At 39.8% G+C, this 13,617-nt stretch overlaps 2 protein-coding genes across 6 annotated transcripts in view; one reads left to right on the forward strand and one right to left on the reverse strand.

The window, feature by feature from the left end:
* PPHLN1 (periphilin 1) overlaps window positions 1-13,617 on the reverse strand; it is a 219,392-nt gene that overhangs the window by 113,715 nt on the left and 92,060 nt on the right. For 2 of the 4 annotated variants that reach the window (XM_011999055.1, XM_011999054.1), the window contains exon 1: window positions 9,103-9,182. The exons of 1 other annotated variant lie outside the window; for it this stretch is intronic. The gene's annotated coding sequence lies outside the window, so the exon portion shown is untranslated. Of the gene's footprint in view, window positions 1-9,102; window positions 9,200-13,617 lie in introns of those variants that run through there. One more of the 4 variants, XM_011999053.1, reaches the window with a different exon arrangement.
* ZCRB1 (zinc finger CCHC-type and RNA binding motif 1) overlaps window positions 9,185-13,617 on the forward strand; it is a 17,498-nt gene continuing 13,065 nt past the window's right edge. Inside the window, exons 1-3 of one of the 2 annotated variants that reach the window (XM_011999050.1) lie at window positions 9,185-9,405; window positions 11,197-11,282; window positions 12,862-12,890. In XM_011999050.1, the coding sequence (XP_011854440.1) occupies window positions 11,199-11,282; window positions 12,862-12,890 (113 nt within the window). In that variant the 5' untranslated portion in view covers window positions 9,185-9,405; window positions 11,197-11,198. The remainder of the gene's footprint in view (window positions 9,406-11,196; window positions 11,283-12,861; window positions 12,891-13,617) is intronic. The other variant, XM_011999051.1, reaches the window with a different exon arrangement.

Raw genomic sequence — 13,617 nt, forward strand, 5'->3', positions numbered from 1 at the left:
AACACACTCAACAATCCCTGAAAGAAACCACTCCTGATTTTTTTAATGCTATAAATTTATTTTAATGCAAAGGCCGCCTCACAAAATGTGAAATTAAAAGTTCCATCAACATTTTTCAGGTTTGGGATTCAAAGAAGTGGGGGTGGGAGGGTGTATTCTTTACATAAATGCTTCCTACTTTGACAGCTGATACATTCTGGGTAGAGGGTGAATACAGTGTTAAAGAATTCAAGGGTATACAGCCACAAGAAGAGATGAAAATAGAAACTGAACAGACAAAAGACAACGTAAACAAGGCAAACAAGAGATGAGAATAGGGTACGGGAAAAGAGATCATTTATATGAAATGGCAATACTATAAATCAGAAGTTGGCAAATTTTTCTGCAAAAGATCAGACAAATATTTTCAGCCTTGTAGGTCACAGATCTCTTTTACAACTACTCAAATCTCCAGCCACAGACAATATACATAAATGTATGAATGTGTAAACTGTATTTACAAAAACAGGCTAGCGCTTGCAGGCAGTAGCTTGACAACTTCTGGAATGGATGACAAATGGTTAACAGAGAAGAATCAGGAGAAAGTGAGGTAATCATGGAGCAGGTTCTAAGGCAAGAACGGTGAACCATCCTGATGTGTAGAAGAACCACCATGAGCAAGAAACGAAAATGGTCCAGGTAGTAAGTAAGTGCATTTCAGTACATTTCAAAAAAGACTTAATGTCAAAAGATTTTTGGTGGCTCCTTATAATGTAATACTGAGGGAGAGGGAAACAGATCGCTATTCCATCTTGGCAGTACAGAATAGCTATAGAATTCTAATGGTTCAGTTAGTTTAGGTTAAGGAAAAATTAAAGGCTGCAAGAAGGGTGGAACTTTTTTTTTTTTTTGATGTTATTATAGTAAAGCAACCAATTTTCTCTGTAAAAACATGCCTATAATATTTTCTAATACAAACAGATCCAATATAATGAATTAGCTAGCCAAAGATGCCTAGGAAAACTTACTTTAAATCAAAAATTAACTTTTTCTCAAAACACACATTCAAGAGAAAAAAATTAGCTTTTAACATTATGCATGAATAAAACTGAATTTTCTGTCTACAAAAAGACCTCATTTAATAATGTATGATTCCAAGCAATCAGTCTTTTAGGTGCAAGAATTTATGGAAGCTTGAAAGGGAAGTAAATTGTCAACATTACTCCTCCTCCACCACCTTTACTGAATCCACTAAAGGTTTCAGTCTAAAGAGTTAGATTTTATCCTTTTTAAGATACAGTACAGAGAAATAGTAATAGCAATGAATTAAAATCAAATCAAAGGGGGAAAACATCAATAGCTATACCCAGAAGAAAAACAGACATATGAGCAAACAGTTCACAAAAAAATACAAATGGCTCTTAAAAATCTTTTGAAAAGATGTTCAACCTCCTTCAAAATAAAGAAGATGAAAACCAAAACTATAATGGCATACTTATTTTCATCCAAAAGCTCTGCAAAAATCCAACTGCAGTGATGAGATTAAAGAAAGCAACACTTACATAGGTTAATAAAGGAAGTTGGCCAGGCGCGGTGGCTCACGCCTGTAATCCCAGCACTTTGGGAGGCCGAGGAGGGTGGATCACGAGGTCAGGAGATCAAGAACATCCTGGTTAACACGGTGAAAGCCCGTCTCTACTAGAAATACAAAAAATTAGCCGGGCGTGGTGGCGGGCGCCTATAGTCCCAGCTCCGTAAAAAGGCTGAGGCAAGAGAATAGCATGAACCCGGGAGGCAGGGCTTGCAGTGAGCCAAGATCGCGCCACTGCACTCCAGCGTGGGCAACAGAGTGAGACTCCGTCTCAAAAAAATAAATAAATAAAATAAAAACAAAAAAGTTTAAAAAAAGGAAGTATAACTGGTACAGATTGGGAAGAATTTGGCAATATTTATTAAAATTTTAAAAACACATATGCTTTGACCTGGCAATTCTAATTCTAGGTATAATTGTACACCTTTGCATAGCAAACATTGAAAGGAACTTAAAATATTCATCAAAATAGCACAAATTAAATTGCTGAACCAATCAGTTACATTTATACAAAAGGAATATTTTGTACTCCTTTTGTAAATTGACCAATCAGTTACATTTATACAAAAGAAGTATTTTTGCAAACCATTTCAAAGAAAAGTAACCCCAGTAACAATATGAAAAGACTGCCAAGATACACTGCTAAGCAAAGAAAAGCACAGTAAAAAGGCCAGGTATGAATATATATGCATATGTACAGACTACTCCTGGGAGTAACAACAAGAGAATGTAACAGCAATTACCTCTGGGGAGAACTAGGTAGCTGGGCAGAGGATGAATATTTTACTGCACAATGTATACATACTATTATGTATTACAAACGTATGTAACTGTTTTTAAAGTTCCTGAAAATCATTCAATAAGCATAACATGTGAAGTGATGGTAAAAATGATTAATGTAAATTAATACACTAAAGGAGAATGTAAATAAAAATAAGGTTTTCTAATAAATGAGAAAAATAAACAATAAGAGTTCTAAAGAAATACTATGTCGTTTAATACTGAAATATTAAAATTTACTGGTGTCCCACAAAAAATGTAACAATAACTACTATATTAAATACTACTATACCATACTTACTTGAGTCCTTTTAGGAATCAAATTTAACGTTTTCAACAATTTCCTGTAAGGGGGGGAAATACAGACATAAAGATTTGTGTCTGTATAAACCAACCAATATAGAGAAATAATTAAACCTTCATTAATTGTGTGAACAGAACTCTCAAGCCAAACTCCCTTCAAACACACTCTTGAAAATAGAAGATATTATTTTGGCCACCAGAGGTCACCCAAGTTTCATAAGAACAAAATTATAATAAGAGAATTCTAGTCCTAGAATTCTAGTCTAGAATTTTGCCAGTTGAGAGCTGGGCAGGTCGTCTCTCTTATCCTTATCTCTGAGATTGTACTAGATGTTTAAGGTTGTTTGTTAGCTGTTATTATAAACACTGGCTTCAAAATACCTCCATAGTTCAGTATGATGAAAATTACCATCTCCTACGGTAATTAGAAGACAGAATACACTAATATCACCTTACATTCAAATGGAAACTTGCAATTTTCTTTTTCTTTATTTTCCTTAGACAAGGTCTCACTCTGTTGCCCAGGCAGGAATGCAGTGAGGCAAACACACCTTACCGTAGCCTTGACCTCATGGGCTCAAGCGATCCTCCCAACTCAGCCTCCCTAGTAGCTGGAACCACAGGAATACCAACACACCTGGCTAATTTTATTTTTCATCAAGTCATGTCTTACCATGTTGCCCCCATGATAGAACCTTGTAATTTTCAAAGGATTTAAAAATAGCTGATAAGTACAGCAACCTTCCTGATTAGTGGCATATGTTGTTTATGGTATTATCCAGGCTTAGGAAATTGACCAGTTAGTGATGAAAACAGACTCCCAGTGAGTGATCCTGCTACCTGCCACATCATCACTACGTCTCCGCATATCAGTGCAGTTTCAACGGTACTCCAGAAAAGTTATCTAAGCCCCCAACAAGATATGCAAACTGAAGAACCAACAGAAAAATAGAAGGACCCTCTACATCACAATTAGGCAGAGAACAGAATTAGAACTCAGTGTGGAAAATACATGCTTCATTTAGAAGTGTGCTAATAACTAGCTCTGGATTATAAAAATCTTGTTCTCTTCTGCCATATTCAATGAAGACAGTATGCTTAATATACCATCATGGGATATTTAATTCCAGAAAGAAAAGAAGCCTTTCTTAGAGCACTCCATTGGGCTACCCAACCACTGTTACGTTAACTTCACCTGAGGGCTGAGAGGGTACGGAGGACTTGCACTCTAAGCAAAAGTGTCATGGAAATTGAGAAAACAAAGTCACAGGCAACATCCTCCTGTCAAACCATTAACTCTGAATCCAAAGTCAAGATAATGGATCTGTTTTTTCATTTTATCCAATCTGGTTATAGTAGCAACTTAGGCTATAGTAACTCTGCATTCCAACCTAGTCAGCTTCCATTATTAAATATACTCAGGATAAATAGCTTCCCCTCCCCCCCAAACTCATTCCTTCACTTTTTATATTCATTCAACAACTATTGATAGTCAACTAGGGTTACTGAACAGCAGTCACATTTGACCTCAAACTTCAGATGAACATAGGTCTTTGCACTGGCAATTCCCTGCACAGAATGTTCTTCTCCAGGTGTAGGGAAAAGAAAGAGAGATCAGACTGTTACTGTGTCTATGTAGAAAAGACATAAGAAACTCCATTTTGATCTGTACCATGGCCGGGCGCGGTGGCTCACGCCTGTAATCCCAGCACTTTAGGAGGCCGAGGCAGGGGGATCACGAGGTCAAGAGATCAAGCCCATCCTGGCTAACACAGTGAAACCCCATCTCTACTAAAAATACAAAAAATTAGCTGGGTGTGGTGGCAGGCACCTGTAGTCCCAGCTACTCAGGAGGCTGAGGTAGGAGAATCGCTTGAACCCGAGAGGCAGAGGTTGCAGCGAGCCGAGATCTCGCCATTGCACTCCAGCCTGGGTGACAGAATGAGACTCTGTCTTAAAAAAAAAAAAAGATCTGTACCCTGAACAACTGTTTTGCCTTGAGATGCTGTTAATCTGTAACTTTAGCCCCAGCCTTGTGCTCACAGAAACATGTGTTGTATGGTATCAAGGTTTAAGGGATTTAGGGCTGGGCAGGATGTGCCTTGTTAACAGTATGTTTACAGTCATCGCCAACAGTATGTTTACAGTCATCGCCATTCTCCATTCTCGATTAACCAGTAGCACAATGCACTGCGGAAAGCCGCAGGAACCCCTGCCCAGGAAAGCCGGGTACTGTCCAAGGTTTCTCCCTACTGAGACAGCCTGAGATATGGCCTCATGGGATGGGAAAGACCTGACCGTCCCCCAGCCTGACACCCGTGAAGGGTCTGTGCTGAGGAGGATTAGTAAAAGAGGAAAGAAGGCCTCTTGTGGTTGAGGTAAGAGGAAGGCCTCTGTCTCCTGCATGCCCCTGGGAACAGAATGTCTCGAGGTATAAAACCCAATTGTACATTTGTTCTATTCTGACATAGAAGAAAACTGCCCTGTGGCTGGAGGCGAGATATGCTGGCGGTAATGCTGCTCTGTTCTTCTTTACTACACTGAAATGTTTGGGTGGAGAGAAGCATAAATCTGGTCTACGTGCACATCCAGGCATAGTACCTTCCCTTGAACTTATTTGTGACAGACACCTTTGCTCACATGTTTTTTTGCTGACCTTCTCCCCACTATCACCCTGTTCTCCTGCCGCATGCCCCTTGCTGAGACAGTGAAAATAGTAATCAATAAATACTGAGGGAACTCACACACTGGTGTCGGTGCAGGTCCTCCATATGCTGAGCGCCAGTCTCCTGGGCCCACTGTTCTTTCTCTATATTTTGTCTCCGTGTCTTATTTCTTTTCTCAGTCTCTCGTCCCACCTGACGAGAAATACCCGCAGGTGTGAAGGGGCAGGCCACCCCTTCATCCAGGTATCTGTGGAATTAACTTTCCTGCCCTTCAATGTCACCTTCTTAATGTCACTTAACTAACAGATCCCCCAGTTGTGCTATTTTTAATTAGCACTAATAATCTAAGATACTATATAATGTACTTTTAATACACATTAGTCCTTCACTAGTAGTATTTCTACCAGTAGTATTTCTAGTAGTGAGGGTGTAATCTGTATTAAAAGTACACTATATAGTATCTTAGATTATTAATGCTAATAATAATAAACAGCAGGAATGTCTACTTGTTCATTGATGAATATTAAGCTCCTAGAACAATTTGCACACTGTGCTCAGTATTCAGAATGAATTAATATTCTAATGTTTCTATTAGAAAATATTTGAAATTCCAGGCCAGGCACGGTGGCTCACACTTGTAATCCCAGCACTTTGGGAGGCTGAGTGGGGGTGGATCACGAAGTCAGGAGATCCAGACCATACTGGCTAACAGAGTGAAACCTCATCTTTACTAAAAATACAAAAACAAAATTAACCAGGCGTGGTGGTGGGCACCTGCAGTCCCAGCTACTTGGGAGGCTGAGGTAGGGGAATGGCGTGAACCCAGGAGGGGGAGCTTGCAGTGAGCAGAGATCGCACCACTACATTCCAGCTTGCGTGACAGAGTGAGACTCTGCCTCAAAAAAAAAAAAAAAAAAAGAAAATATTTGAAATCCAGACAACTAAACATAAATTTTAGAACATAATTAGTTAAGGTCGTTGAAAAAAAAAATTAACTGATGCCGGGGCCTGGTGCAGTGGCTCATGCCTGTAATCCCAGCATTTTGGGAGGCTGAGCCAGGTAGATCATTCGAGATCGGGAGTTCAAGATCAGTCTGGCCAACATGGTAATACCCCGTTTCCACTTAAAAAATATACAAAAATTAACCGGGCATAGTGACACATGCCTGTAATACCAGCTACTCAGGAAGTTGAGGCAGGAGAATCCCCTGAACCTGGGAGCTGGAGGGTACAGTGAGCCATGATCGTCCCACTGCACTCCAGCCTGGGCAACAGAGCAAGACACCGTCTCAAAAAATAAAAAAATATAAAGTACTGTATTCTCTACTAGTTTCACAAGTCACTTGACTTTCCAACGCTCTAAGGATATTTCTTCTATAAGCCCGAATGTACTGCACTAAACTTAGTAGGAGATCCCTGATCGTCCATTATAATTGATCAATTAACTGAAATTACACAAGTAAACAAAAATGCCAGATGTCTGCCTACATAAATATTTATAAATCTGAATCTTATTTCATATATGGATTGAGGTTAAGGTCTTAACCGGTCAGCCTCCTTCCAGTGTTTTACCCTCCATTTTACCCTAAAAAAGGATAATCAATGGTTAACGCATATTCACAATGTGAAGTTTCCAGGATCAAGAATCCAAGTGGTTTACTAACCATAATAAATCCAAACTTCTATCTTTCATATGCCACCTTCTATTATATCTAACCTTCTATTCTCTCCAAAAGCATATAATTATGCCAGTTTCCTTATTGTGCCACAAACAGACTAACACACACTATCATAGAGCTGTTTATTTTCCAAACTGGATACCTTTTCCCATTCTCTCATTTGACATCCAACAGTCCATCAAGGCCCAACTCAAAACCTATTATTCTCCACAAAGCCCATTAAATAAATCCTACATGACTTAAAACAGATTCCAAACTAGTGACTGATAGGCCACATGAGACTTGTGTTTGACCCATTTTTTTTAAATAAAATTATATTCCACTGACATTTAAAAACTGGGAGAGGATGCTTTTTTAAAAATTCTATTTCCAACTTTTTTTGAAAAAAGTAGATGTTCTGGCAAAACTGGGATCATATTCTCACATAGCTACAACCAGCTGTAGCTGAGTGGCAGGTGACCCTTTTTATGGGTGAAGTATTCATTAACGTTAACTGTCTGATCTCTGAGACCATACCTTCAGCACCTGCAATCATTCAAGAAATACCTGACTGTCTTATGTGCCAAGAACAGTATTAGCTACTGGAGTTACAAAGACCAACAAGACAAACACAGTCCCTCACCGATAGCCTCGCTTAGTAGGGATGGCAAAGAAACAAGCAATTAGGATACATGTGATAAATGCCGTAAGGGAAGTGCAGGGCAGCTAAGAGTACACAGCAAAAATACCTAACTCTATGGAAGTTAGGGAATACCCCTCAAGTAAAGTGACAGCTAAACTCAGATCTTTAGTAGAAGTTATCCAGAAAAAGGCAAGGGAGCTCAAATGTCCCAGAGAGACAAAAGAGCCTTTGAGAAGATACTGAGGGAAGAAAGTATTTTCAGGAATTGAAATCAGTTCAACATGGCTACAGCCATGCCCAAATTTTAAATGCAGGGTCAGAGAAAGGGCTCAACTGAAACGGCTGGCAGGAAAAGCTACGTGTTATCAATAGTAAAGGTTAGGAGATGAAAGAGAATTTCACTAAAGAAGTTGAATACGTAAAATAGTTTAAGCAGGAAATAGATGTTTCAGAAAGCACAGATGGGGGTGTTGAGGGGTTAAATGGGGAAGAAACGAAGAAGTAGTGATAGCCTAAGTCAAAAGGAAGCACAAAGCAGCATGGAAATGAGACTATAGCACAGAAGACCAAAGAGGCTTACATCTTGTGCGGTAACCAAGGATAACAGGGATGTAATGCATAGTAGGTTTGGCCGGCCACAAGTTTGCCAAGAGACTTAGTCCCAGCGGTTCCCTGGCGGCCACGGAGGTATTCAGGCCTCTCAAAATTCAGCTGCGCCCTGGATGGATTGCACTTCCGTCCCTCTAGAAGACATCGGCTTCACTCTGGATAGATTGTGCAGGCTCCAGGAGAGGCTCTGGGTTCCAGGCTGCTAGAACGCAGGCTCCCAGGGAGTGGTTAGAGGCCTGGTCTGTATGTGCTGGTGGGTAGAAGTATAAACTACCTTGCATTATGTTCTGATTTTTCTGTAGGAATGATGGGCACGTTATGGCCTCTTACAGAAAAAGCAGTGCGTAGCCATTATAGATTTACAGGAAGAGAAAAGGTGCCAAGAAGTTCAACATTTGTCCATACCCACGCTAAAGATGAGTCATTCTGTGAATCTAACTCTCCCCAAGTTGTCCTTGTCTCCCCAACTAGACTGAGATCTCCACCAGAAAACAAAACAAACCAAAAAAAAGGTCCCTTTATTTTGTAGTTCCCAAAGTGCCCAATAGCTGGGTACGGCGAACACCTTCAGTACAATTACGAACTTCCTGACTGCTCTCGGGTTACTGAAGTTACCTAGCTCAGTCTTCTTTTTGCATATTAAGGCGCTACAGAGAGGCGAACCCGTATCTTAAGACTCAATACTTCCCTTTATTCCAAACTCCACTGCGTCTCTCCACCCTCAACCGCATGGGCAGAATTGCTGCACAATTCAAAGGCAGGAGAATCCAGGACCCGACACGGAAAACTCCCGCCTCCCCCCGCTAAACCCCCAGCGTTTAGCAGCCCGCACTCGCTCTGCATCCATCTCTGGGAAAGGTAAAAGTCGCTCACCGACTCTGGCCCTCCGAGACACCCCGTAAACGTAGTAGTCCGCTCGCCGTTATCCCAAGTAGGCACTTCCGGCGCGCGCATTGACGTCAGCGAAGCGCTCGCCTCTGGGCCCGCCTTCGGGGCCCGGATCTGAAACAACCGGGAAGAGGCACCGTGGCTGCTACCATCTGGTCCCCGCGCCTGACCCCTCCCAGGACTCGTGATGCCAAGGCCGCTGCGAGCGGCTACGAAGAGTCGGGGTTGAGCCCCAGCTGAGCTGAGGGCTCGCACTCTTCTGGTCTCCCAGGCCCAACCCACGTGAAGGTAAACGCCTCCTCAAATGCGGCCTTCTTTTCTGCGGGACCCCCTCCCCAGACTCGGCTGCCAAAATGCTCTGCCCTTCTCTCCCGCCACCCTTTTTATTCCAGGACCTTAACCTCTACCTGCCTTCGCGGCTCTCAGCAGAACGTCTAAGGCATAGTTTCAAATGAGAAACTTGTAAAAAGCGACCTATCTATGTTGAGTTCCTGAAGTTTTCTAAATAATTCCCCCAAAACACCAAACATGAGGCAGTTTTCTCATTCCTTCACGAATTGGCATGCCTTAGAGTCAGTACTTTTCCATTTGTGATGGTTCGTCCCGCATCTCAAATACACACCACACGCTCTTTTTAAATCAGAAATTTGAATTTGGTTGAGTCTGATATTCTCACAGTAATTTGCTGACTTTGTAAGATAAGGTGTGAAAATTAATTACTGATTACATTTGTAAATTTTATGTACATATACACACATACATACAAGTCCGTCTCTTCCAGGCACCAAGCCTATTTATATAATGTATCATTTCATAATTTGGCAATAATAAGCAAAGTTAACATTTCGAAAGAAGTTTATATTGTCAATACGTAAAGTTTAAATTTCCTCCTTAATATCATACTAAATGGGGAAAAGAAAATTTTCCCCTTTACACACCACTCCAGAGAAAAAAAAATTAAGACAAACAAAAAAGGTACCCAGCCATAGTACAGGCATGCACAGCATAACAACTTTTTGGTTAACAACAAACCACATATACCACAGTGGTCTCCTAAGAGTATAATACATTGTACCATGTTTTTAGTGCACCTTTTCTGTCTTTAGCTACGTAAATATTTACCATTGTGTTTCAATTGTCTACATTATTCACTACATTAACATGCTATACAGGTTGCAGCCTAAGAGCAATAGGCTAGACCATCTAAGTTTGGCTCAGTACACCCTATGATGTTTGCGCTATGAAATCACGTAACACACTCAGAACATACCTCCTTCGTTAAGCGTAGCATGACTGTGTATTAGCAAAAATCAGTGACTAAGGTTCTTTCTGAGTCCCCATGCTCTTTCTGATCTGGGTGAGCAAGGTGTAGGTATTGTCCATATACAATACATATGCATTAAAGCATTTTTTGCTCATAGTCTGAGTGGAAGCTAGGAGTAGCCTTAGGGTTTTTCCTTCATCTATTTAAAACCCATCTCCATACCCATACAGTCTGGCACTGAAAGTGTTGATGTAAAGAATACTTGAAAGAAGAAGAACCAAAAAAGAATTTTTCTTGAGTGGTGACTGGGAAAAAGGAATTCCTTAATTCAGTCTGCTGGAGTTCCTAACTTGTAAGGAAGGTGTACAAATCTGGCATAGTTAAATTGGTGATTGTTAATACTGTATTGATTTTTGTTTTTTGTTTTTTGTTGTTTTTTCAAAATAATACCTAGACTGGTCTGATTGTTTTATTTGGAATTAAGAATACCTGGTTTAGGCCACTTTGGGACGCTGAGACAGGTGGATCACTTGAGGTCAGGAGTTCAAGACCAGCCTGACCAACATGGTGAAACCCTGTCTCTACTAAAAATACAAAATTAGCCGGGCATGGTGGTGGATACCTGTAATCTCAGCTACTCGGGAGGCTGAGGCAGGAGAATTGCTTGAAACTGGGAAGCGGAGGTTGCAATGAGCCGAGATTGCACCATTGCACCCCAGCTTGGGCAACAAGAGCGAAACTCCGTCTCAGGAAAAAAAAAAAAAAAAAGAATCCTGGTTTAGATTGATTGCTGATAGGTTTATTTTCACTTTTAGAAATGAGTGGTGGATTGGCTCCAAGTAAGAGCACAGTGTATGTATCCAACTTGCCCTTTTCCCTGACAAACAATGACTTGTACCGGGTAAGTAAATCTTATCAAGTGACTGCTATTTGAGATACAGATAACCTTAAGCAAATAGTTCTCCTTGGCAAAATTCTTTTTTTCTTTTTCTTCTTTTTTTTTTTTTTTTTTTTAAGACAGTCTAATTCTGTCACCCAGGCTGGAGTGCAGTGGCACTATCATGGCTCACTGCAGCCTCCTGCCCCCTCAGGTGGTACTCCCACCTCAGCCTCCCGAGTAGCTGGGAAATACAGGTGTGCGCCACCATGTCTCTACAAGCTACCTGGGCACCTAAGGTTGGAAGATTGCTTGAGCCTAGGAGGTGGAGGCGACAGTGAGCCAAGGTCACACCACTGCACTCCAGCCTGGGTAACAGAATGAGACCCTGTCTCAAAAAAAAAAAAAAAAGAAAAAATAGAAGCTGTATTTATTGAACATTTAAGTCAAATTATATGTTAGATACTAAGGAGATGCTAAGATGTTAGGTGCTAAGGAGAAAAAATAAAGCGGGAAAGGTGGGCTATTGAATGTTAAGTTGAGAATGGAGGTGAAATTTTACACAGGGAGGTCAGGAATGCCATTATTGAGAAGGTGACTTTTGAATAAAGAGCTGAAACGAGTAAGAGGCACCTGTGCAAATTCTGGAGGACAAGCATTTCAGGAAAAGAGGGGTAATCTTAGGTAAGCCCACTCAAGGTGCCTTATAGGACCTATTTACATCATGGTAAGGACTCTGGCTTTCACTCTGAGTGAAACGAGAGGCCATTAGTAAGTATTACGTAGAAAACTGTACTGGCCTTCAGAACCCAGTGTTGATAACACTGCAATCCAGTTATATTACATTCCAGCATTATATAGCTTAATCATAGAACGAAAAAATTCATTATTATTGGTTACATATACTAACACATTCTAAAAGACTTTTTATATAGTAGGAACTCTTAGTATATGGGTAATGAGCTGGAACCATAGAAATAAATGAGATTGCATAGGATAAAATAAAAGTAACAGAAGAGAGAGCCAACTATAAAGTTCCACCAACATATTAATGGTGGGCAGAGGAAGAAGACTGATAGAAATGGATTTTTCATTATAAAAGCTTTTTTAATGAGGTTTTGTTTTGTTTTGTTTTTTAAATAAAGCAGTCTAAGGATCTGTCTTCTCAAACAGGGATTGCTTCATAGGAATAACAAGGTAGAGGTGAGGGTAGAATTGGAAAAGTGCTACTCCGTAACATTGATATTTGAAGCACAGGTATAGCTGGCACTATGATGGAGTTGATAGTTGCCATGGGTATACCTCAGGAACACAGCAGCTGTCGAGTGTATGCCTTAGATCTACCACATGTGTAGAGTGAGTTTTTTTCTCTGTATTTACTCCATTGTCAAATTTAGGAACTGAGACAGATACATGTGACTCCAACAACAGTAAGAATATTATTCTAGTAACCAAAAAAACCATTTTTTTAGGGCCTGCCTTATAGACTGAAGGCTGAAATTTTTCATAAACTATAACAGAATTTTGTCAACATCTGCAACCTAAAAATTTGATGGTTTCATGATTTTAAAATAAATTGTAAATATGTGGTCTTTTGTTTCAGATATTTTCCAAGTATGGCAAAGTTGTAAAGTAAGTATTCACATTAAATTTTGTAACTTCATTTAAAAGTTTATCTGAATTTGCTTCTCCATTTTTTTCAATGACAGTAAATTTTTAAAAATAAAACATACTTGATGTAACAAAGAAAGTAATACTATTAACATTTTTATGACAATTTTAGTTGGTTTTCCATGTACATAAACATGTAGACAATTTTTCTTCAAGACTGTATTCCATACATTCAATTTTATTTTCTTTTTTAATTTGATATATCATAAATGTCTTTCCATGTATTATAAAGATACATCTTCATATCTAATGGTAAACAAATATTTTGGTTACTAGGAAGTGTTATCAAGTATACTATAAGTAACCTACTTTCAAATAAATAGGGGTTTTGTTTTTTTTTTTTCAAATAAATAGTGTAAAATCAAATATTTCTGTGCATCTGACTTGCAGGATGCTATGAGACTGATAAATAGAAAACGTATCATCGAGGATTTTTGCATCGATGTTCATCAGGGATATTGGTCTAAAATTCTCTTTTTTTGTTGTGTCTCTGCCAGGCTTTGGTATCAGGATGATGGCCTCATAAAATGAGTTAGGGAGGATTCCCTCTTTTTCTATTGATTGGAATAGTGTCAGAAGGAATGGTACCAACTCCTCCTTGTACCTCTGGTAGAATTCAGCTGTGAATCCATCTGGTCCTGGACTTTTTTTGGTTGGTAGGCTATTAATTATTGCCTCAATTTCAGAG

Source organism: Mandrillus leucophaeus, unplaced genomic scaffold (assembly GCF_000951045.1).
Source record: "Mandrillus leucophaeus isolate KB7577 unplaced genomic scaffold, Mleu.le_1.0 Scaffold580, whole genome shotgun sequence".
Taxonomy (NCBI): domain Eukaryota; kingdom Metazoa; phylum Chordata; class Mammalia; order Primates; family Cercopithecidae; genus Mandrillus; species Mandrillus leucophaeus.